Genomic DNA, 26,442 nt, shown 5'->3' with positions numbered 1-26,442 from the left:
TGAAGCTTCACAGACATGACCCACTGTCTCCGACAGAGACCAGTTTGAGGCTTCTTCACACACTGGTCCCTCCCATGTGTTCATGCCCTGATAACTGTGGGCATTTTGGGCTGAGCTGGTTTTAACTTACTTACAGTTTTCAGTAAAGATTAGCATGGTGGTATTCCCAGTGAGAAGGCTGAGCCTTTTCAAAACCCATCATGCATTTCTTTAATTTTTGTTTTGTTTTGGTTTTTTTTTGTATTTGTATAAGGGCAGGCATGTGTAAGGGTGTAGGTACATGCATGCTTGCACGTGTGTGTAGAGGACAGAGGCTGGGTTTGCTGGGTTGCTCAATTGTTCTACTGATGTTTGTTTGTTTGTTTGTTTGTTTGTTTGTTTGTTTGTTTGAGACAGAATTTCCTACTGAGTTGGGCTAGACTGTCTGGTGAAAGAATCATTCAGCTCTGCCTGCTTAGCACTAAGGTTAAGATTCATGCCCAATTGTCACAGGGGCACTGGGGCTTGCACTCAGTCACTCATGTTTATGTTTCTGTAGATCCCACCTCTCAGTGGCTGCACCATCTTAGCACTCCCCGACTGGAGACCAAGTTTCCAGTGCATGAGCTTTGGGGACCAGACAGACTGAAGCAGCATGTCTATCATGGTGTAGTTACATTATCAGGAGTAGGCTTGGTGCTAGGAGAAGTCTCCGGGCTTAAGAGCACATACTGTTCTTGCAGAGGACTAGTTTTGGTAACTCAAGTTCCAAGGAATCAAAAATTCTCTTCTGACCCCCACATGTGCCTGCCTTGTGTACATACCTACACACAAAATATAAATATGAATTATTTTTAAAATTGTAAGAATAAACTTAAAGTAGATTTCGAATTTTGATCAATGAGAATCCAATTTTCTGCTCCTCTCACATCTAATGACTAAAAGAGTTGCCCATAAACTACTTAAAAACCAATCTTTCAAAATGGCTATCGCATTTATGAACTCACAGTGTCTGTGGTTACCTGGTTACCAGCACAAGACCTACACAAGATCTAGCTAATCAAATGTCTAGCATAGAAGGGGCAGGTGTGTTTTTTTCTGCTGAAAGCCAGGTACTTGCTGTCAAAATGGGAGAGTTCAGGAAACCCTAGAAAGTGGTGCTGGTCCTGGTTGGATGCTACTCTAGACACAAGGCCATCATCATGAAATGCATCGATGACGGCACCTCAGACCACCCTCACAGCCATGCCCTGGTGGCTGGAATTGACCATTATCTCCAAAAAGTGACAGCTGCCATGGGCAAGAAGAAAATTGCCAATAGAACCAAGACCAAGTCCTTTGTGAAAGTTTATGACTACAACCACCTCATGCTCAAAGGTAATCTGTGGATATCGCCTTGGACAAAACTGTTGTCAAGAAGGGTGTGTTCAGAGACCCAGTGTTGAAACACAAGGCCAGGCAGGAGTCCAAGGTCAAGTCTGAGGAGTGATACAAGACAGGGAAGAACAAATATTTTTTCCAGAAGCTTCACTTTTAGATATATTTTTGTTTTCTTCATTAAACATTAAAAAGGGGGGCAATGCTCTCCAGGGCTATTCATCACTAAAGAGTTATCGACAGCAGATAACTGTTAGAGGAGGGAGACGCATTCTTCTTAGAAAATATAGTCACTGGTAAGTTTCCCAGGATCCAGTGAGTGGATCCATACCCATGTGTATATGAACAGCAGTAACTGAATTTGATAAATTATAATAGGAAAAGGAAGGGCTAAAGGGATGGCACAGCAGTTAACAGGACACACTGGTCTGTAGAGGAACTAAGCTCAGTTCCTAACACTCAGATAATTCTGCTCATGGCACACACACACACACACACACACACACACACACACGCATGCATGCACAATTAAGAGTGATAAAAACAAATCTGAAAAGAAAGAAGACAGGATGTTTTGAGGGTATATGTTGAAGAAATACAAAAGTTATGAGGGAAATGGGAAGAGAATACCATCATGGTTCATTATATAAACATATGAAGTCCACAAAAAATTATATAATTAAAAAATTAGTCTATGTGCTGAATATTTTTTATATCAACACCAGCTAACATCATCTGAGAGGAGGAAACTTCAACTTAAAAAAATGGGGGTTGGGGATTTAGCTCAGTGGTAGAGCGCTTGCCTAGCAAGCGCAAGGCCCTGGGTTCAGTCCCCAGCTCCAAAAAAAAAAAAAAAAAAGAAAAGAAAAGAAAAGAAATGCCTCCATAAGATCAGGCTGCAGGCAAACCTGTAAGGCATTTTCTGAACTAGTAGTTGATGGGGGAGAGCCCAGTGCATTGTGGGTAGGGCTATCCCTTGGCTGGTGGTCCTGGATCGTATTAGAAAGCAACCTGAGCAAGTCATGATGAGCAAGCTAGTAAGCAGCGTTCCTGTGCAAAAGCATGTGCCCACGAGCACACTGCCTGGAGTCTCCCAGAACCCCAAGCACCACTGTGAATCCAACTTAGAGCCTGCCCATTCCGAATTGGGAAAGGGAATAATATTGATTTAGGGCTTTGCATTTCATATTTACTGTCGATCGGTTCGACTGTCTTATGAGTGCGATAATAGTTACACTATACACATGAAAAACTGGAGATTTGTAGCAGGTTTATGAGATGATAGTATAAAAAAGAATACCTGGTTGGTTCTGATACGACAGCTAGTGGGTAGAGCTGACTTCATGGGCTTAGATTCCAGGCATGTGCCACCATGCCCAGTTTTGTGGGCAAGGCTGGCCTCTTGAGTACTGGAATTGAAGGTATGCACCACTGGGCCAGCTTTGTGGCTATTGGTTTTCATGTTAAAAATAATTCCTAACATATTTTAAAACCAAACAAAATACAAAGGAGGAAATTATTGCTAAGAAGTTTATGAGTTATACTATTCTTATGGGTTGAATTTATTACCTCAAAAAAATATATTGAATTCCTAAAGCCCAGGATTGGAGGTTATCTTATTTGGAAAATTCCTCTTGCAGACTAACTACATTGTCATAAATTTATCAGGGTGGGATCAAGTCTAATATAACTGATGTCATAAAATGAAAAGATGTAGAAGGACATGCACGGAGGGATAAAGATGAGAAGACACAGGGGAAGAAGATAGTCACGTGACTGTAACGATGCAGCTACCATCCTACCAACACGGGAAGCCACCAGAACAGAAAGCAAGGTGTGCAGCCTCTGCATAGGGCTACTGGAAGCCAGGAAAAAACACAGAATAAGCTCCCAGAAAATGTGTGTCTTTTGCTGATGCCTTCATTTCTGACTTCTCAGAATTATGGGAGTATAGATTCCTGTCAATCAAAGGTACATAATTTGTGGTACTTTATTATTGTAGCTTTAGAAAACTAATAAAGATACCTTTCCCTGATTAGGTAACTTCTCAAAGATACTGTGTAACTCAACAATTCCTTTCCCTGATTAGGTAACTTCTTAGAGATACTGTGTAACTCAACAATACCTTTCTCTGATTAGGTAACTTCTTAAAGATACTGTGTAACTCAAATGGATGGCATCAGTGTGGTAACATCAGAAGAAACAGACTGCCAAGTATGCCCATGTAAAGCAGGCTTGCCACCCACTTGGCCCTTCAGAGACATCTGGTAATATCAAACCCAACAGCAAGTAAGCGATGAACCCACGCCACACCTACATACTGAGGTGAGTTTTAATTTCTTTGCTCAGTGCAGGTGGGTGTGTAAATTTATCTTCTGACATGTACAGATTTAAAATATTGCAGGGCTTAAGGATTTTCTTGGCTGATATATTTTTTATGTTTATAAAGTTAAAAATTAAACATATGCACATACTTTAAAGCTGATAACACTGGAAGTTGGAAAACAGAAGCAATTTGACTGAATTTGATTTCAAGGCGGTAAAGACATCAAGCACATGTGCTTGGTTTATCTGGCCAAAAGGATACGGGTTTAACTATTAGTGTTTTGTTAACCACGCTTATCATCGAGATATTACTCCTACAAGTAAATCTACATTAGCGATTGTTTGAGTGTTTACTTTTATAGAGTGAAAAAAAATTGTTCATTGCAGCTAAAACGTATGATGTTGATCAGACAGACAGAAGAGTTTATATTTACTCTTTAAAGAAAAAGCTGTTCTAAGAAAATGAGAGGAATGATTACCCACATCGTGAGGAACTTACTTTAGCGTGACAGAAGCGTCTCCCTGATGTCCTTGCTCTGGATGTTCATGACTAAGCCGCAATTCCTGAGTTCTAACTCAAACAACCACTCTGCTCCCTTTCCTGTTTCTATTTCCCTAGCCTCAATCTTCAGTCTGTCCGGACACTCTGAGCGTTCTCACACTCTTCCATGAAACTTCCTAGACATCCTAAATTCAGCTTCTCACGGATTAGCTAGCTGAACCTTCCTGTCTGCCTGACCTCGGCCTCTAAAGGTGACTTCTCTTCCTCTTCTCCAGCTCCCTCCTCCAGCAGCTGCCAATATCCTCTGCTTCCGACTCTCTTGTTTTTCACTTACATGACAATTAAATTATCATCATGTTTCCAACATGTCCTCTTATTATTTGTTTAATGTATTCTATGTTTGGATTCTTAATATAATCCTTCAAAATGCACAAACTTACTAGAGATGAAAATTAGTGATTAATTTGCATGCTCACAAAAAGAAAATGCCACATGAACCAAAGAGCAAGTGTTACTGAGTTGTGTTTAGAATAAAACTGTTATAAATCACAAAACATATGTCAGGCATGAGGTACAAATCTACACTACTAGTAGTATAAGGATAGAGGCCACAGGGTCACTGAGATAAGGCTAGCCTATGCTATGTAATGATAACTTGCCTCAAAAAAAGAATGCAAAAAATAAAAAGAGCTCATACACACACACACACACACACACACACACACACATACACACACACACACACACACACACATACACACACACATACACACACACACACACACACACACACACCCCTTGTAAGCCCAGAACTTGGGAAGTAGAAGTAGAGAAATCAATAGTTCAAAGTCATCGTCAGCTATATGGTAAGTTCAGGACTAGCCTGGGTTACATGAGATCCCTTCTCAAGAGAGAGAAATGTGATAATAACTAAAAAGTAAGCAATAAATGCCTGGTTTGGAGTTTTTCATGTATGTTTGTCTCTTATAGGTATATATATATATATATATATATATATATATATATATATGTATGTAAACATACCTGTGGACATCTGAATAGTGTGTCAGATCTCTTGGGGCTAGAATTTGAGGTGGTTGTGAGCTGCTGGGTGCTGGAAACGGAACTCCATCCTTGTAAAAGCATCAAGCATTCTTAACTACTGAGCCATCTCTTTAGCCCATAGATGTCTGTTTTGATAAATAAGATCATTTTCAAAATAAAATTTGCAGCCGGTATAGCAGCTGGGTGCTTGCAAACATGAAGGTGTATTTCACTGACTATAGCATGGCCACAGCCCTTGTAAGAGCAATCCAATACAGGAGCACATTTCCCACACAGTTCCTTCTTTTGTCTTAATAACAGTGTGTTAATCTAACTCATCTGGTTCTGCAAATTGCCTCTTTTAATCCACAGACTATACATCTAAAGAAAATGGTAAGATTATGCATGAAATTCTAAAGCCTCTCTCCCTCGTGATCATCAATCTCCACCCCATCCCCCAAAAATGTTAGGTGGTAGCAGTGATCAGAATTTCTGTCCATATTATTTGGTAAAAAGCAAGCTTTTTGTGATCATCATGCCTACTGACTTGAATACTTACAGTGCTCCCTTACTGTGAGCAACACTGCTCGGTGTGGAGGTTTGAGTAAAAAATGGCTCCAATAGACACATAGGGAGTGGCACTATTAGGAAGTGTAGCTTTGTTGGAATAGGTATGGTTTTGTTGAAGGAGTTGTATCACTAGAAGCTGGGCTGTGAAGACTCAAATGCCAGGACTAGTGTGATTTACACTTCCTGATGTCTGTTGATCTGGAGGTAGGACTCTCTGTTGCTTCTTCAGCACCATGTCTGCCTGCATGCTGCCATGCTTCCCGCCGCAATGATAATGCAGTAGGCCTCTGAACTGTAAGCCAGGCCCAATTAAATGTTTTCCTTTATAAGAGTTGCCCTGGTCATAGTGTCTCTTCACAGGAAGAGAGCCCTAACCAAGAGACCGGGTAAGGATGAGTAGCAAGTAAAGCTCATACAAGAGATGACTGCTAACCCTAGTGACAAAGACAAAGCCACGTTCTCTGTTCCCACACTCATTCTGTGACTTTGGGGTTACAAAGACCCCCCCCAAACTCATCTCATCCCACATATCCCTCCCATTGAGGTGGGGTACGGTGGGAGGAGAAAAAAGTTTAGGCTTGGTGAATGACACCAGCAGAAAAACTAGGCTGGAAGGCAAACTGCCTCCCAGCCCTGCATATAGGGACCTGAAAGAACAGAAAATGACACAGATACAACAGGTTAGTATACAGCCAGGTAAACCACCAGAGAATTTGCTTGGGCCTTCACAGGCACCTTCAGCCTTCCCAGTCTTTGTACAACACATGCCTGCTAATGATGGTGGACAGGCTTATGATAAATTGATCTGGTGACCAATAGAAATGTTAGATATAAAACATTTTAAAGAGGCTACTGTAATATACAGTTTGTTCTTCCTTTGTCAAAGCAATGCTAAATAACTGGGCTACACAACATAGGGTTATTCCACAAGATTGGAAGGGATTGGTATCAGCTGTATTAGAAGCTGGAGAACAGTTACAGTGGTTGTTGTGGTGGAGACACAAAGCCACAAAACTAACGCAGTGTAATTTAGCAAGGGTAATGAATGTTATTAAAGACCAGCTGTTTAGTGAAGGGCATTATGCTAACTTATAAGAACAAATCCAACCTGATGATGGTGTACTTGAACAATGTCATGTTGCTGCTTTAAGAATTTGGGGTTTAGTTGAAGAACCTGGGAAAAAAATCCCACCTCCTTTACTAAAATAATACATGGTTCTAGAGAAGGCTCCACAGAATTCTTACAGAGGCTAAGTTCAGCTGTAAATAGAAACAGCCAGAGATAGAGAAATACTGGCCTTTGAAAATGCAAACACTGAATATAAGAGAACAATCAAACCATTGAAAATATGGGGGCCCCTAAAGATGAATGGGTAAGGAACAACTGATATTGGTCCTCAGGAGTATAATGCCAACATCATAGCGCAAATTATATCTAGAAATATCAAAAAAACCAAAATGCTCGATATTTTAATTGGGGTGAATTTGGTCATTTCCAAAGAAATTGTAAGGTTAAAAGATTCAGAGCTCAAAATAACAGGCACATTGACTCTAGAGAATACAGTAATCATAGGCAGGAACAGGCAGGTTCTGGTTGATATGAGCCACAAAGGCTTCCAGGGTATTATAGACACTGTAGAAAGGGCAAACATTGGTCAATGGATGTAGTCCAAGAGAGACATATGGGATAACCTCTTGCCATGGGGAAACAAAGAGAGGGACCTGTCAGCTCAAGGACTCAAACAAACCAATAGGAGCCATTTTGCTTTGGTCAAGCAGGAGGTGTTGAACAGACAAGAAAATCAAAATGAGGTATTTCTGATCTTATGCATGCCACAGAAAGAAGTACAGCTTTGGATCTGGCCATAGATACCCTCTTACATTACCCCTAAAAGTTGAATGTTATAAGTTAACCACTGATATGTATGATCCCTTATCTTCAGGGACAGTGGGAATAATCTTGGGAAGAAGTAAATTAATTTCTCGAGAATTCATTGTGCATCAGGTATAGTAGATGGGGATAGCAAGGAAGAAATGAAAATTAGGACATATGTGAAAAAGAAGAGGAAAATTGATGCAGGGGGTAAAATTGCTCAACTGGTAGTGTTTCTTTACATTAAGGGCAAGGCTGCTCCAGTAAAAAAGGGCAGTGCTTTTGGGAGTACTGGAAAATGTGTGTTCTGGCAAACCACAGTCAATGATCAGAGACCCATATTCAGGTTACAAATGAATGGTGCAGACATAGAAGGGTTGGCAGATACAGGAGCTGATGTTCTGTTCCCAAAAGTCTTAGATTCCAGATTGGACACTTCGGAAGGTTTGCACACAATTTATAGGAATTGGTAAATTATCACAAATAAAACAAAGCGTCCAATGGATTGCCTGTGTGGGACCAGAAGGGCAAACAGGAAAGAGGAGACCTTATGTGGCTGACGTACCCATAAACTTATAGGGAAGGGATCTTTTACAACAATGGGGTACTCAAGTAAAACAAAACGGGTCAATGGGAGGGGAAAAAAAAGTTCAGGCTTGGTGAATGAGACCTGGAATATACCACAGATGAAAGCCGGAAGCAAACCAGGCTGGAAGGCAAACTGCCACCGAGCCCTGCTTGAAAGTTCCATCGTGGTTCTGGAGTAAGATTGACTCCCATAGTCTCCTAGGTTTGCATGCTTCATCTCCAGCTAATCAACTGTTTGACAAGGTTCGGGAGGTGGGACCTTGTTGGAGATCTGTTGCTGAGAGTAGGCTTGGAGCTTTCAAAAGCCCAAGCCATGCTCCACTTCCACCACCCACCCCCCACCTCGCCACCCCCACCACCAACCCCCCTCTCTGTTGTCTGTAGATCTCATGTAAATCTCTCCAGAGCCATTACTGTCTGCTTCCCACCATGATGATAACGAAACTGTAAGCTAGCTCAATGCTTTTTCTCTTGTGTAACAGTTTCCTCAGTCGGCCATGGTGTCTCTTCACAGCAATAGAACAGTGACTAAGACGGGGGGGGGGGGGGGGGTCTGCCACCGCTTTGACTAATAGGATACACCAGAAAGTAACTTTCATGGCCAAGTCACAAAAGTGACTCAGCTGCCACCATCCTCTGCAGATCATTTCTTGTAGCTTTCAACCACCTTGAGAGCTGCCCCCGCCTGAAGCCACCCTGCTGTAAGGAGCCCAACGCATGCAAAGACACTGCATAATGCTATATGGATGGTGGGAAGACTGAGCTGCTAAGCCCAGATACTTCAGCCTCCAGGAGCTACGTGGTAGACTCCCGCCCGAGCCAAGACCACCCGGCTAGCATGCAGTAACAAGACGCAATAAGACAACTGCCATGCTTAAGTCACCGAGTTTGTGTTTGATCCACTATGTCTTGAGGATTACCAGTGTACCCTCCAGCTTTCTAGAACACGGGTTGCTTTTATTTTAGAGTAAATACTCTCTTTCTTGGGGACGGGGGAAACTTGGGACTGAGCCCTTGTGTATGCTAAGTCTCTACTTGCAGAGCTGTAACCCCTGCACAGAAATACCCCTAATATTCCTGCCTTACCATCTGTTTGAATATCTGCTGCTGTCTACCAGTCTGGGCTAGCTATCCCAACCCAGCTATCCTTATCTATAAGGGAAGAATGGAGGACCCTGAGGAACGCCAGGCCACACAGAAGACAAAGGAGAGACCAGTGACAGGCAGCTTACTCTGGTGAGCTCTGAGCAAGCTAATTAAAGGCCTTTATTGCCAAATACAGAGAGGGCAGAGGGGAGAAAAGGCTGAGGGTGATAAACCACAGAGCTATTCTGAGATCCAAGCAACATGAGGGAGCCCTACCCCAGGGGCTCTTTATCACCAAATAACAGTTTGGCTTCAGCTAACTTTTTCAACACAGCAATTTTTCATCCCCTTGCCTACAAAAAAAAAAAAAAAAAAAAAAAAAAAAAAAAAAAGGTGCCGTGAGTTATATAATATAGAAGCTAATCTTCTCATGGTTTTAAAGACCTGAAACCGAAAGATCAAAGGTGTGTGCAGGGCGACTTATTTGAGGCCTCTCCCCTTGGCATACAGATGACTACTTTCACACTAGGACCTCATGTGGTCAATCCTTCTCTCAGTCTATGTGTGCCCATGTTCTGATTATCTCTGTTTACAAAGGTGAACAATCAGATAAGACCAGGGGCTCACACTTACAGCCTCATTTGATTCTTTTTTTAAAAAACGACACCATGTCCAAATACAGTTGCATCCTGAAGTACCAGAGGACTGGGAAGTCGGACTTCAGCCTGAGTGTGGGGAGAGGAGTGAGGGGGTCTGGAACACACAAGGAGGATCTGAGCTGCAGCCTCATCAGCACCTGCCTTGTTGGCTACCGTACTGACTGACGTCTTTGTTCTAAGTAGAAAGCACTGCTGAGTGCAGGACTTGGCATCCTTCCCTCCCTTTCACTGATGTTTTTTGAAGCCCTGTCAGATCCTTAGCCACTGCTGCAGCTTCCCCTGCTGCCTCCCTCCAGAGGACCCTCCTCTTGTCTCCTCTGTGCCTCAGCTCCTCATGGGGCCATGTCTTCTGGCTGGACTGCTCTGCCCTCTGCCTCTGATCCACTGCTGGCCCTGTCCTCAGAGCTATCCTCACCACTGTAAGCCTAGCACACAAAGGCCGCTGTCTGTCCTGTGGTGATCACTAGTCCCTGTGCAGTTCCTAGTTGGCCCTCTGGGAGAAGACTATCCAGTCAAGAATAGTTTCTTTCTCAGAGGTAGGCCTTGTTTTGTATTTGTAAGTGAACAGACAGTGGGATACCCTATATCATCAATGCATCCCAGTCCATAACAGGATGTTCAGAAATGACCCACTAAGCCCACATGTTTCCAAGAGGAAAAATTTTCATTTTGTTCCAAAAGCCCAGGACCATACCCTGTGGTAGATGCTATCAGAAGACTCGGCACACGTTCCAGAGTCTCACCCTATTGGCCCTGCCTGGAAGCTGCTTCAAAAGAGCTGAGCCTTCATGTCTGACCTCAGGGCAGAGATGCTGCCCTGTGAGAATTTCATCACAACACTGTTACCAGGCTGGGGTAGCTCTCAGCTCCAGCTTTCACTGTTAAGCCAATGTAGAATATTAACTCTGCACAGATGCCTCACACAGGGTGTGACAAGTACCACACCATTCAAACCCCACCTCCTGAAGACTGTCTCACTGTAAGTCAGTCACAAACAGCAAGTGGGTCCATAACTGCTCCTTATTTATTTGAAAGGAAAATGAAGTAAAATGTCACTAATTTCCTAGTGAGCACGAGGAGTGCCAGAGCCATGAAGGAAATTTAAGGAAAGGGCTTATAAGAACACGTGTAGGCTGCAGACATGTGTCAGTGGGGAAAGTGCTGGCTGTGCAAGCTAGGGACGAGAATTCAGACCCCCGGTACCAGTGGAAAACTGAAGTGCAGAGGCTCACACCTATAAACCCAAATCCAGCAGCAGGAAGAGACAGCAAGAGCCTAGAGGCTCTCAGCCCAGCCTGCCTACGTGAACCATCACTGAGCCACTGGTTCCTTGAGAAACCCAGTCACAAAATATAAGATGGAGACTGATAGAGGAAAGACATCCCGCCCCACCCATCCCAGCCAATATGTGTGAATGCAAAGTAATCCTGCACACACACAGAGAAAGCACTTAATCTGTATGAAGGGAAAGAGGAAAGAGAGGCAATGAAATGAAGGAAGGAGAGAGAACGGGAAAGAGGAAAAATAAGATGACAAAAGCAAAAGGAGAAGGAAAGGAGGACAGAGTGGAGGAGGGAGGGGAAGGGAGGTGGAGGGAGGGGAAGGGAGGAGAAGAAGAGGAAGGGAGAGGAGGGAGGTGGAGGGGAGGGAAGGGAGAGGAGAGAGGTGGAGGGAGGGGAAGGGAGGGGAAGGGAGGGGAAAGGAGTTGAAGGGAGGGGAGGGAAGGGAAAGAAGGGAAGGAAGGGAAAGGAGGGAAAGGAGGGAAGGAAGGGAAAGGAGGGAGGGAAGGAGGAAGGGAGGGGAGAAAAAGAGAAAGGGAGAAAGGAATGGAGAAATTACTAAAACAGAAGGGAGGGGGGAAAGAAAATGAAGGAGAGAAGCACTCTTCTCCAGAGTGAGCCTGTTGTACCTTAAACACAGTAGGCACTTAACAAGTGTTTGCTAAATTGAACCGAAGTGCTCAAGTGTAGTTAATACCTTCCCTGTTCCACCCTCACTTTCTAAGTATTTTCTCTAGAGAGAAGTGAAAGCAAAAGAAAACAAGCGCTCAGTCAACTCTGTGCCCTTCACAGCACAGGTGGGGCGGGGCTGGAGGACGGGCCTGCCCTGGTTGGAGCAGACAAAAGGGGCCACAGGAGCTCTCCCGGCTGGTTCCCTGGAGGTGAAGCAATCCTGGAGATAAAAATAGCCTCGGCAGATGATTTACGCTCAAGTTCAGCCGCCGGATTGTATTCCTAAATAAAGTAACCTAGAGTTCTTCCACTCCTTTTTTTTTTTTTTTTTTTTTACCTGTTTGTTGAAGGCCAAATGCAAACAGCATAGAGGTCTAAATATACTCCGTTGGTGGCCCGGAGCCAGGCAAGAGCTAAGCATGACAAAATGGGAAAATGTAACAGGTGAGCTTCCGCCTGGAGGCTGAAAGCAGCCAAGATGCGCTTCTTCAAAATAGCCATGTTTGCAGGATCTTCTCTCTGAGGCCGGCTTCAAGAATTCCATTACCCAGATATGAGGGAGACAAGAGTACTGCTGCCCTCCTTGGGGAAGGTTAAGTTCTATGAGATCAGTTTTCAGCAACACGACACTGTGTGCATTATATTTTTACTTCGGTGTCTGTAACCACAGAAACACACCTTCTGCAGTATTGATGATACTGGGCTGCCAAAATCTTGTCCCTGTCAACCTCGGCTTAGGGTCAATGCTAACACTGAGCAGCATGGAGGGAATGATGCTGTGCAGCCACAAAAGCAACGAAACTGAGCCCTTCATGGTGCAGCGTGGGTAACAAAGCAACTGAGTCCTGCTTTTGTTTCTCCCTCCATGTTCTTCACACTGACCTGCAAACATTTCCCACCTACTACTTATGTAAACTAGGAGCTGCTTGCGTAGCCGGGAGACAAAGAATTGCAGACAGTATTTGCGAAGATGTGACCCATCGCATGTTTACCACAGGATACTCACATGCCATGTAAGTTTCTAGAAGGGACAGTCTGATTATTTGCTTTGTTTTTTAAGATGTAGTCCAAGGGCTGGTGAGAGGCTCAGCGATTAAGAATGCTGACTGCTCTTCCAGAGGTCCTGAGTTCAACGCCCAGCAACCACACAGTGGCTCACAACCATCTGTAATGGGATCAGATGCCCTTTTCTGGTGTGTCTGAAGACAGCAACAGTGTACTCACATACATAAAGTAAATAAATATTGAAGAAGAAGAAGAAGAAGAAGAAGAAGAAGAAGAAGAAGAAGAAGAAGAAGAAGGAGAAGGAGAAGGAGAAGGAGAAGGAGAAGGAGAAGGAGAAGGAGAAGGAGAAGGAGAAGGAGAAGAAGAAGAAGAAGAAGAAGAAGAAGAAGAAGAAGAAGAAGAAGAAGAAGAAGAAGAAGAAGAAGAAAAGAAGAAGAAGAAGAAGAAGAAGAAGAAGAAGAAGAAGAAGAAGAAGAAGAAGAAGAAGAAGAAGAAGAAGAAGAAGAAGAAGAAGAAGAAGAAGAAGAAGCAGCAGCAGCAGCCCAAACTGGCCAAAAACCTAAGCCCTTTTTGCCTCCTTTCCTAAACACCAATTAGGAAATGCAGATTACAGAAACATTGTTTTCTGTACTTTCTCTAGACACAAAACTGTATATACATGAATTTATTACAAAATAAAACAAACCGACAGGGTTTCTCTACAGAGTGCTGGCTGCCCGAGAACTATGTAGACCAAGAAGGCCTCAAACTCTTATAGATCCGCCTGTCTCTGCCTCCTGAATACAGGGATTAAAGGCATAAACCATTTCACCTGGCAATTTAAGTTTTTAAATAAAGAAAAAAATTAAAATCCTGCTTTAAGTTACTAGCGGGAGATAATCTCAATACTTTGTAGTGTGCTTTTAATTCTGTCCTCTACATATACTCATAGAAATGTATCTCTTTAAAAACTTTTTTCACTCGTTAACTTGTAAAGATACATTTAACTTCTTTATTACATGTATTTGTTTGTTTGTTTTCGTTTACTCCATTCATGCATATGTGGAGGTCATATGTGGTGGTCAAAGGAGAACTTTCAGAAATCGATTCTCTTCTTCTGCCATGTAAGTCCTGAAAAATTGAAGTTCGGGTCTTCAGGCACAGTAGTGTCTTCACCCACCAAACCTTCTTACCAGCCCATAAACATAATTTTCAACAATGTTTTGGGGTCTGAAGGAAAAAACTTGATATGTAAAAAAGGAATTTATCAAGATATCTTTTTTGTTGTGCTTTTGAAGTTGAACAAGAAACATTTGGGGTGCATGGAGGTTCATATCTGAAGGTTGAGAAAGCAGGAAAAAGAGTCCGAGGGCAGCCTGAGATACACAGTAAGACCTCCAAAGAACAAAAACAAAACCAAGCAACAAAACCCCAGGGTTGGCCATGTAGCTCAGTCGTAAGAGTTCTAGAATGTGCGAGGCCCTTGATTAAATCCCAAGCACCACCCAAAACTAAAATAGCACACCTGATCGTTTTAAATCCTCGAGCTTCAACAGATTCACACCAAGAGAGAAATTAGAGGCAAATCATACAGCAGTGAAATTATGAAGCAAGCAATTATCAATGCAGAAGAGCCCAACATGAAGATAGCAGGTGTGCCAAGCATCCTTACAAGATAACACTTGGAAAGCATTTGTGATCTATAGCATGAGGATTTAAATTAAGAGTCATTTGTTTTCCAGTGTTCACCTCGCTTACCACTCCAGGGTCTCTATTTCCTTTGACAGACAATGAAAATTGAAGGGTCATTGAGAAGATCACAATCAACCAAGCATTCACTTTCGCTGAAACAGACTTATTAGAAACACCAGGCATTTATTATATATAAAATTAGACAAAAACAATATTAACATGCCTCCCACAATAAGACACTCGCAATACAAAGCAGCAGCTTTTAAACACGGTATTAAATATTTACAGAGAAATTCTGTGTAATTTCACAGGCAGACACTAAGAATGTTGAATGGGTAGAGTCCTCTGGAGGCAGGGAGCCTACCAGAATTTGGAGAAATGTCAAGGGGAGGGTAGAGAATTCCAATTAGACATAGTGGAAAGGTTAAGACATCTGTTCTGCACGATAATCACTAGAGTTTGTAACAATGCGTTGTCTTCAGGAAAGCAGGTGGAATCAGACTTTTTGTTCTCTTAACCAAGAAAAGATACTCTTGTGAGCAGCTGTGACCTTCACTTAGCTTCCCTTAGCTGCTCCACAACAGTTACTATTCCGATGTTTCCTGTTAGTCTGGGCCTGTAGCTCAGGGATAGAGTGCTTACCTTACTTTTGGGCCTGATAAATATGTACAATTTTGTCAACTAAAATGAATAGGGGAGTTGGGGTCGGGGGACAAATCAAGAATTTTAAAAAGATGAAAAGGCCAAAGGAGGTGAACTTAGATATACAACATTCCTCATTAAGTATGCATTCACATTTCTTAAACCGTAACAAACCACATATCTTATTGATTAACATAGATTTTCATAGTAATGTAGCTATATATGGTAGGGTTACATGAGACATATATAATAAGCACACACACACACACACACACACACACACACACACACACACACACACACACGCAATCTTCCTTGAAGCCTCATACAATTCATCCAGATTTTTCTATTACTCAAAAATGGTCACTGAGAGAAAGGCATAGGGCTGGGGTGCAGTTCACCGGGAGAGTTCTTGCCTGCCTGCATTCACAAAGCTACAAAGAAAAACAATAAATGACCTACGATTTAAAAGGAGTAAAACCAAAAGAAAAGAGAGCTGGTTTGCTTGCAATTCTTGCCCTCTGCCTCTTGCCTGCTCTACAAAGGTTAGGAAACCGCCCAGTGGGGCTTTTATTCTTAACCCAACCTAACCTTAACCCTAACCCTAATCCTACCGAGCCCTACCAGAGCCCTACCCTCTCTCTCCAAGGGAACTAAACATTTGCTTTTGCCCAAACACAAAGGACTAGCGAGAGCTGGTAACAGCCAACAAACTCGACCCAAAAGCGACCTTTGCCACACCTGGATATCTGTGATGCTCGTTGTGGGAGCTGCAGGACAACTGTGCTTCTTGAGTGTAAGGCTCTGACCATCAGCGGCCATTTAGCAGTGAGAATAAGCCGGGTAAAGATAGGACGGAAATACTGGGTGGGGAAGAGGGGATCCCTGATGCCCCCTCCCCCGCCAAAGTTTACATTTAATGCCCCAATACGCAGAGTTGTCTGTCCTGGGCTGCCTACGGAAGGGGGAAAAAAAGGTAGCTCTTGCCATAAAAGGTCCATGAAAGTACTCTCAAGTCCCAAAGCCTGTCAGACCTCCTCACTTCCACCGCCACCCTCGGAGCCAGGAGCCCTAGGTTGTCTGGGCGAGAGAGTCAAGCGTGCACAAAACGTGCACAGTACCAGTTTGTCCATGACGCGGCGCTCCCGGGACTCTGTGCAGTGCCCACGACCAGGTGCAAAGACCCTTCCTCTGTGGTCCCCAGTCACAGCCTTCCTCTATGGACGCCTCAGGCTGCCTGTTGTCCGGTGTACAGGGCTGTTTGGGGCTCCCGGGGTTGCCATGACGACAAGCAATGCTCCTCCTGGACCAGCTCCCTCCTCCTGCCTGCCAAAGCAGAGCACATTCCCATTCAGGGCTTCTGCTCTAGGACAAAAGGCTCTGCACTGAGGAGCAGAAGTCAAAACCAAGGCCATTTCTTGACAGCCATCAGATTTCTCTTAGAACTCTCATTAACGTTATATCCAGCCTCATGTATAGCCAAACCCACATAGTTGGAATTTGTTTAAATGAGGAAATTTTAAGTGCTTCTAGCTTCAGGAGAAAAGATAATCAACATACTTGGAAGGTTCTAAAACTAATGGGCAGTTTCCCACAGCTTGGATCCTTTTCTAACTTCCCTTGCTTCCTGGTCAGTCATTTCCATCACAACTATTTACTGGTCTAAGACCTCAGTGGAAATGTTTAAACTTGACCTTTAATTGGCAGGTGACTGCTGCTGCTCTCGGTGAGAATTGCAGTGGGGTGTGAGAATTCCAAGGAACTATCCAAGGGATTTACTTAGAAGCATTTTTTCCCATCTTTATTAACTTGGGTGTTTCTTATTTACATTTCGATTGCTATTCCCTTTCCGGGTTTCTGGGCCATCATCCCCCTACCCCCTCCCCGTCCCATTCTATATGGGTGTTCCCCTTCCCGTCCTCCCCCCATTACCACCCTCCCCCAAACAATCACGTCCACTGGGGGTTCAGTCTTGGCAGGACCAAGGGCTTCCCCTTCCACTGGTCCTCTTACTAGGATATTCATTGCTACCTATGAAGTCAGAGTCCAGGGTCAGTCCATGTACAGTCTTTGGGTAGTGGCTTAGTCCCTGGAAGCTCTTGTTGGTTGGCATTGTTGTTCATGTGGGGTCTCGAGCCCCTTCAAGCTCTTTCAGTCCTTTCTCTGAAGTCCTTTCAATGGGGGTCCCGTACTTAGAAGCATTTCAAATGTGCCCAGCACTCGTCAGGGCCACTGCTGTTCAATATGAAGGGAACACGTTAGACATATGGGCTTGCATTTTCTCGAAGGACTACTTCTGAAAGCAAAAACCAAGCTAAATGAATAGTATGTTTCACTTATCCCACTCGATTGGCTCAATGTAAACAATGTCTTTAAAATAAAATTCCTAAGGTACCTCTCTGCTACAGAAGCCAAAACTCTGAACTGTGTTTGATGCTTATGACATAGCTTGGTCCCAGGACCACATTTCAGGTTGCTGGAATACGGAGAGAATAGTTGCCACTAACCTGGAAGGACAGATCTCCTAAGGCTATCAAAGCTATGATGGCCAACCCACGTCCTGATGAGCAAAGAAATGTGTTTGTGCACAAAACCCAATTAACCTGATTTTTACCAGAAAGAAAAGTCCTTAAGCATCATACACAATCTCCAGAAATAAACAAAATGTAAAAATGACAATTTACGAACTAGTGAGGTTGCCAGTGTGTGTGTGTGTGTGTGTGTGTGTCTGTGTGTGTGTGTGTGGTTTGTGTGCGCACGCGCGAGTGCACTCATCTAAATGTAAAAAAAAAATGGCACTGCAACCATCTGAATTTGTGGACAATTAGTGCCTAAGAAGGACATCTTTGTTATGTAATGCCTTTCAGACTCAAGTACAGAAGATGCTAAAATAGGGGTAAATGTAGTATATATATATATATAATTTTTACAATATGTTAAAACATAACACAAAAAGACCTGGTGTCTAGCACTATTCCAGTAAACAATTACGTGGCTTTTAATGAGTCTTTGTTTTCATTTCGTAAAATGCCTATCTTTTTTATAAAAATGAAGTCATTGTCTAGATCAGCTCTTTTCTGATCTGAAATGTTGCAACTCTGTGTAATTGGTCTTAACACCTTTGAGGCATTGTTCATAAGGCTGGCCGTCCTAAATTCAAAAGTTGGTTTTTGCAAACCAAATTTATGCTGAGCTACAAAAGCACCAAGTAGGAGTCTATTGTTGAAAGGTCCAGGGATTTGGGGTTAGACTTCAAAACCTTTTAAGAAATGAAATGGGCTGCTTTCTTGAAGCACATAGTGTGGTTCTCTGGATGGTGCCATGATCTGCAGCCAGGATCCAGGAAAACAAAAGCTGAGGATTTCCTATATCCCTAACATCCTCCTCCATCCCTTGGGCCAGCATTGCATCACCTAAGCTGATGATACCACTGGAAGTCAAAGTTTGAGTAGCTGCGCCAGTTGCCTCATTAAGCCCAACAATTTTGCAGTGAGGAAATTAATGGCTTCCTGTTATGCAGGAAGCCATCATGACAGTGTGCTAGCACCCTAGGAATGTTCCCACTTTTCCAATGAAAGAAGAAGAACCATCCATTCCTGTCACACCTTAGAATGTGGCCATGTTACCTGGGGTATTTATCCCCTTTCACTGATCTCCACGTAAATCTTCTTTTATGTTGGAAGACCCTCCTACCAACTAAAGCCTTCTGCCCCCTACGGAAGTTAAAGTACCCACTATTCTCCCAGAAGTCTTATAACTAGGGCAACAGACATGTTCCATCAGAAGCATCAACCTTGGACTTCAATCAGAAGCTAATCATGACTGCCTAGGCATGAGCTGAACAAAGGCAATGCCTACAGATAAACTGAAGTGGTTGGGGGGAAACCCAAAGAACTCAGGAGTACTGAGAGCAGGAGAAATAGTCTTCCTCAGGGAAGAGCACACTAATTGGTTACCCAATACCAAATGGTCAGCCCTGGAAACACACATACAAGTAACTATACAGACTATGCAAGTTGTATATATGCATGTGACAGTAACATTCAATTAAATGAAAAAAAGATGCCATGAATTTGAAAGGAAGAAAAGAAGATTCCATGGCAGGGTTCAGGAGGGCAGAAAGGACAGGAAGAAATTATGTAACTATAATCTCAAAAATAAGAGAAAAGGGGTTTGGGAGTGGTCTTTGCAGTGTTTTGTTGTCGTCACCATGCTGTTGCTGTTGCTGTTGCTGCTGTTGCTGTTGCTGTTGTTGCTGTTGCTGTTGCTGTTGCTGTTGCTGTTGCTGTTGTTGTTGTTGTTGTTGTTGCTGTTGCTGCTGTTGCTGTTGCTGTTGCTGTTGCTGTTGTTGCTGTTGCTGTTGCTGTTGTTGCTGTTGCTGTTGCTGTTGCTGTTGCTGTTGCTGTTGTTGCTGTTGCTGTTGCTGTTGCTGTTGCTGTTGCTGTTGTTGTTGTTGTTGTTGCTGTTGCTGCTGCTGCTGCTGCTGTTGCTGCTGTTGCTGTTGCTGTTGCTGTTGCTGTTGTTGCTGTTGCTGTTGCTGTTGCTGTTGCTGTTGCTGTTGTTGTTGTTGTTGTTGTTGTTGTTGTTGTTGCTGTTTTGGTTTGTTGAGAAGCTAATCACCAAGAACACCATAGGCCATCTGGCAGAAGTAGCAACACTGACTGGCATTGGGTTTCCCAGGGCCTTTGTGATGATGGAGGCTTCCTTCTTTGCATACTCAGGAGCCAGCCAGTATGGTGACAATGTCTTCCAGGGACTACTTTCTCAGCTACTATTAGCTGCCTGATAGCTTTGTCATTTTGTCACATTCTTTATTTTTATTTTTGGACCTTTTGCCTTTTTGTTTGAATCAATAATGACTAATCTCTTTTTCTTCCATTTATTCATTCATTCTTTCTTTCATTCATTTACATCCCAATTGTAGTTCCCCCTCCTCTCCGCCCTCCCCCAACCCTCAGATCTCCTGGAACTTGAGAGATTTTAAGTCTCCAGATGTGGATGCTCAGAGTCAAACTCCCTTCTCCTCTGTAAAAGCAGGAAGCACCCTTAACTGATGAGACACCTCTAAATTTAATATAAAGTATTTTTATAATTAAAATGTAGACTTGGCACCCAAAATAAATCTTATGTCATAGCAAGCCAAAGAAATGAGATGACTTCTTTATCAGGCTAAAGGAAGTGTTACCACAGAAGAGTTTAACTAAAGGGAAATCTACAGAAGAGGCTCGGGGACTTTACCACCTTGTTGTGTATGTAGAATCACAGATTACCAGGCATACGATCACTAAGAATGGAGGATGTGTTGTCTGCAAAGAATGTCGAGATATAAAATGTCTAATAGAAATAGAAAGCTGTTGACAAGTAGCTTGAAGAGAAGTGTGTCAGAATGTGGTGTGTGTGTGTGTGTGTGTGTGTGTGTGTGTGTGTAAGAGAGAGTGTGCTTTATCTAAAGTTGTAATGTTTTAATAAAAATTATAGAGCTGGAGAGATGGCTCAGAGGTTAAGAGCACTGACTGCTCTTTTGGAAGACCTGAGTTCAATTCCCAGCACCCATATGGAGCTCATCGCTATCTGCTAATCACACCCTTACCCAGACATAAATCCAGGTAAGATACCAATGCATATGAAATAAAACTACATTATTATAAAGATTCTTTTTAAAAAATTATAAAGAATTTATTGTTAATATTGACTCTTTTATCAAATGATATTTTTCCATCTAAATATAAACGTTCATTATTCAAATAGTTAGAGATGTTTAGTGATTTGGTTTCACTTTGTGTGAACTGTGTGTGTTTGTGTGATTGTGTGTTTCCTCATAGGTGCATGAGGCACCCAGAGAACTGATGTCAGTATCCTTTGCAGTAGTTCTTCACCTTAGATTTTTGAGAAAGGGTCTCAAATTTAACCTGGAGTCCATTAATTCAGGAGGGCAAACTGGCCACGAAGCTCCAGAAATCTTCCTCCTGAACTCTCAGATCACAAAGATCCATCATTGGCAGGACTGAGGTGGTAAACATCTTTAATCCCAGCACTCAGGAGCCAGAAGTAGGTGGGTCTTCCTGAGTTTGAGGCCAGCCTGGTCTACAGGGCTAGCTCCAAAGAGACCCTGTCTCAAAAACAAATCAAAAAACACTATGAAACCAAACAAACAAACAAACAAACAAACAAAACACACACACCATTGCATCCAGATCTTTTAAATGGGTGCTGAGGGTCCAAAGTCAGTTTCTCAGTCTTGTACTGTAGACATTTTACCCAGAGAGTCATCTCATCCTAGCCGCAGGTTGATTATTTTCCAGTAGGAAGTACATGCACAGGGTTTTTGTTATATACATTGTCCTTACATTGTGTGCTTTGATTTGTGCCTTAAAGGTCCAGTGTCACATTAAAAAAGAAAAAGGTCAAATAATCTATCCAACAGCTTCTTGCTGGGTCTTGAATGACCTTGTTAATAAATTTTAGAATTGGAATATTAAAACGATCTCTCAGCCAAATTGAGAGAAGTCTGTGTCAAAGTTTTATTTTGAATTCCCTGTTGGAGAAAAGGCAGCCAATTCAAAAATGTTCCTTCCTTCTGTTAGAGATATTTATAGAAAAGCAAAAAAATTGACACTTTATTAAAAAAATAAGTTTCAAATTTTGGAATTAAGAAAGAACACTCATGATTTCTGAGCCTTGGAGTTGAGTAGGAAATCTTGGTGGGACAGAAAGGTTGGTTTTTCTGGGCTGTTACCCTGTAACCTAATATCACTCAGGCGTTCTCTGTGGCGTCTCTCTTTACTGGACAGACTCAGGCATACTGTCTGTCCAGTAAAAATGGAAGGGATTTCTGCCTGATGAAATAGGTAATTGCAAAAGCCTTACTGTCTGGGAAAACATCAATCAACTTGATGCTAACATTACCTTACACCATTGGTGAAAGTCCTTGGATATCTCTAATTCTTACCCTAGCTGGATCTTCAATAACTGTTAAAAGTCACTCATGTGTTGTTTAATGTTTATAGACGTACCATGTTTTTGAAAGCCATACATTATTATCATGCTAGATAAGACATGTCTAGTGGTGTTAGACTCCCAAAGGCAGAAGTCAGGTAGGAAGGTACTCAGGTATATACAACTTCACAGAAAGATTTTTTCTTTTTTTTTTCTAATTGGATATTTTATGTATTTACATTTCAAATGTTATCCCTTTCCCCCCAACCCCTCTCCTCCTCCCCCTGCTTCTATGAAGATGTTCCCAATTCCACCCACCCACTCCCACTTCAACAGCCTGGCATTCCCCTACACTGGGGAAAAGAGCCTTCACAGGACCAAGGGCTTCTTCTCCAAATGATGCCAGACAATGCCATTCTCTGCTACATATGCTACTGGAGCCATGGGTCGCTCCATGTGTACTCTTTTGTTGGTGGTTTAGTCCCCGGGAGCTTGAGGGTGGAGGGTGTGTCTGGTTGGTTGATATTGTTGTTCTTCCTATGGGGTTGCAAACCCCTTCAGCTTCTTCAGTCCTTTCTCTAACTCCTCCATTAGGGTCCCTATGCTCAGTCCAATGGTTGGCTGCAAACATCCTCATCGGTATCAGTAGGACTCTGGCACAGCCTCTCACAAGACAGCTATATCAGGCTTCTGTCAGCAAGCACTTCTTAGCATCAGCAATAGTGACTGGGTTTGGTAGCTGCATATGGGATGGATCCCCAAGTGGAACAGTCCACAGAAAGATTTCTTAATGTTCAACTATAACAGAACCCAAAGAGGAGTAGACTTTCTATCTTCAGGGAACTTCTGTTCCAGACTTCACAACAATAGACAGATCAGTAAGCTACAATAGACCCGCAGGGCAGCAGCCATGCAAATGTTTGCTAAGATGCCAAACATGGGAAAGAAGACACCCTCATCCTCAAATGGTGCGAGAAAAAAGTGTGTATTCATGTGTAAACCAGGCCCCATGACCAACCATGTACAGACTCAGTCAAAGACTCTAATGTAAGATCTAAAATTTAGAAAAACTGAGAGGACAAAAAAAGATACCACATGACAAATACTCCAAGGAGGCATCCACAAGGGCATTCTGGACAGGATTGCAGTTGCTCAGGAATAATGCTAACCTTGACAAACTGAACCTCGAATAATTCAAAGAGCTCCTGCATAGCAAACATGAGGAGACAGCCCAGAGAATGGTGGGACGTCTTGACTAGCTCTACCTCTAACCGAGGAGTCATAGCCAGAATATACAAAGAACTCAAAACACAACTCGAAAATCAAACAACCAAAACAAATAACAAATGGCTGTGACATGAGCAGTACTCTCAAATGACTGGTCCTCGGAAGGCCAATGAGCACGTGAAAAAGGTCAACATCTCTCACCATCAGAGAGATGCATTCAAAGTACACTGAGATTGCATCTCACCCCAGTCAGCATGGCTATCATTAACCAGAAAAACTGGTGAGGATGCAGGCAGAATGGAGCCCTCACCCAGTGCTGGTGAGAACTTCGGCTAATGCAGCTACAGTGGAAATTAGCATAAGGGTTCCTCAGGCAACTAAACATACATCTACCATGTAATCCAGTTATATCGTAGCAGAGTATTTCTCTAAATAACTCCAAGTCAAGATGTGACAAAGGCACTTCTTGTCAATGTTTATTTGCAGCAGCGTTCACAACTATTCATTTGTGAAGGCGACCTGGTGCCCGGCAGAGAGGAGTAAGTAGATAAGGAAAAGTGTGGTGGAATGAAGTCATCAGATGACATCATTGTAAACTCAAAATTAAAGGGAAAAGAGCAAAGATATGTCATCTTCGGGAAAACAGACACAGCTGGAGCTAATCCTACTAAGTCAAACCCAGGAAGACGAATAAGCTGTCTCTCACATGTGGTTCCTTGAATTTGTACAAACACATAAATGCATGTGTGTTTATAGGACATGAATTACACACAGACTTGTATAGAGAACAAAGGAAAGCAACTGGAAGGGGAGAAAGGAAGGAAGGGAGGGGATGGGGAAAGCACTTAATGTACAATCTGTCCTTGTATGAGATGTGCTTCCACACACAGCACCATATACAATGAATATATATATTGATTTAAAAAAAATGTTGCCAGACCTTGATTGGGACAGTTTTCTTTCTCAGTTGCCATTTCAAATTTAGAAAGTATGTATACCCATCTACCACCGTAGAAATAGTCTATATCGTAGAATTAGACTGGGAGCAGAATATCAGGAATAGACTGTGCCAGTGAATGACTAGAATTGGGAACTTAGAGAAGTATCTCCTGCATATCAAGAGGAGACTTTCTCCACACTCTTTGTGTCTCCTGGTCTATATATCCTCATTACCAAAACCTCAAGCCGGAGAGCGGAAGTGTCCTTCGAAGATGTTTTCATGAAAAAGCAAAGCCCACTCAGTCTGAAAATGGAAATAGCAGATACAATAAGAACGAGATGCGCCTCACATAAGGGTAGGCTTGTGGCTAGCAGCAGGGCACAGGCACCAACTGGCACCTTTCATCACCCAGATGTGCCCTGCTTTGAGCCCCAGCTCTTCGATGTAGCTCTCTCTGCAGCCTTTCTCGCTTCCGCACAAGGCGAAGGGGTGCTACTCTGTGACATTGGTATTGACAATAGGTTGGTTGGACCAGATAAAAGAGACGGACTTTCAGATATCATTAACCCTAAACCCTGAAGAAATAGTCTTGGGTCTAGTATTCCTACCTCTTGTGGGACAGTGGACTGTGCCCGGAAACTTGGTAAGGCTGAATGGGTTCAGTAACCCCAGCATCTCATACATGGTTGATGAACGGAGGTGTTTCACCTACTCTACTCCCAACCAGATTCCTGGCCTGGAACACGTGACCAAAATTCCGCACATAAAGAACGTGACTAATGGTCACACAGCACAGAACGCAGAGTTCTCGATGCTAATGTAGTATCTAGATGGGCCCTGAGGCTTTAGTCCTTAAGCTTCCCTTTCCCAACATTCCTTCCTGCACAAGGTATTTAATCTCTGGTTCAAGGTGATTAATCTCTGGTTAATCTACCAATCCCTGAGGAAGTGGTACGCACCCATTTTCCACGGTGAACAGTGAATAAACAGTATGGACAAGCAAGGACTGTCTTAAGAACTACTCAAGAACGTGGGAGGAAGCATTCATTGTACAGAGCCACCTCGTAAGTCTTCCACAGAAGACCCCTCCAAATTCTTGGACACAGCTTAGTACCCCAACCCCGGACTCATCCTGGCAAGCCGATGAAGCCTCATCTGTTCCCAGCTCTACATAGTTTCCAGCAGCGACTGGGTGCCTTTGAGTTAGGGAATCCCGGCTTTGGCCTCAGCCTGTCTTTCCTTGCCCTGGGTGGGGTCCCCATCTTTTGCTGCATTTCCCCACCCTCTGAGTGGTATATCTACGCTTCTCCCAAACCCAGCACGGGAAGGCGAAGTAGGGTAAAATGCAATCTAGCATAGAGTCTTTCCTCTGCCGGAACAGAATTCACACAGCCTGACTGAGAGACAGAACTCAGAACCACAACTTCCCACTTCACGTTTCTTTAGTCCCCTTGATAGCTGTGTAGTCATTTGTTTTGGTTTGGTTTTAAGTAAATTGAAAAGCCTCTTCGTCCTGTTTGCATGATGTATTCCATTTGGCTCTGTAAGAAAGAGCACTTGTAAATCCCACTGAACACTGCAAGGAAGGAAAAGCATTTCAGGTCACGGAACATGTCCCTTCTCCTTAAGCCCACACACGCCTACACTTAAAATTTCTCTCCAACCAATTCCCTTCTCAATCCATCAGCTTGCAACAGAAAATTCAAGCTGCCCCCCCCCCAAGACTCTCAGGTGAAGGGGCTCAAGAACAATCTGAGCAGAAAAAAACATTTAAGTTATTATGTAATTAACGGGTTAGAATTTAAGGGAATCTTCTTGTCTCCTGAGAGGCTCTGCCAGAGCCCTACTAAAACAGATGAGGATGGTTGCAGCTAACCATTGGATTGAACAAGGGGACCCCAATGGAGGAGTTAGAGAAAAGACTGAAGGAGCAGAAGAGGTTTGTAACCACATAGGAAGAAAAACAATATCAACCAAACAAACCCCACCAGAGCTCTCAGGGACTAAACCAACGACCAATGAATACACATGGATGGACCCGTGTGGACCCGTGGCTCCAGCCGCAT

At 43.1% G+C, this 26,442-nt stretch overlaps 1 protein-coding gene and 1 pseudogene across 1 annotated transcript in view; one reads left to right on the top strand and one right to left on the bottom strand.

Moving 5' to 3' along the window:
• The window catches only part of Dnah5 (dynein, axonemal, heavy chain 5), a 317,737-nt gene extending 301,185 nt beyond the window's left edge, over nucleotides 1–16,552 (bottom strand). Inside the window, exon 1 of the mRNA XM_039103563.2 lies at nucleotides 16,395–16,552. Within this exon, the coding sequence (XP_038959491.1) occupies nucleotides 16,395–16,406 (12 nt within the window). The 5' untranslated portion in view covers nucleotides 16,407–16,552. The remainder of the gene's footprint in view (nucleotides 1–16,394) is intronic.
• Nucleotides 1,107–1,516, top strand: LOC108349970 (60S ribosomal protein L27 pseudogene; annotated as a pseudogene).
• Nucleotides 16,553–26,442: the final 9,890 nt, after the last annotated feature.

This window comes from Rattus norvegicus, chromosome 2 (assembly GCF_036323735.1).
Source record: "Rattus norvegicus strain BN/NHsdMcwi chromosome 2, GRCr8, whole genome shotgun sequence".
Classification (NCBI taxonomy): Eukaryota; Metazoa; Chordata; class Mammalia; order Rodentia; family Muridae; genus Rattus; species Rattus norvegicus.
The sequence above is the reverse complement of the archived record's forward strand: the minus strand, read 5'-3'. Positions and strand labels throughout refer to the sequence as shown.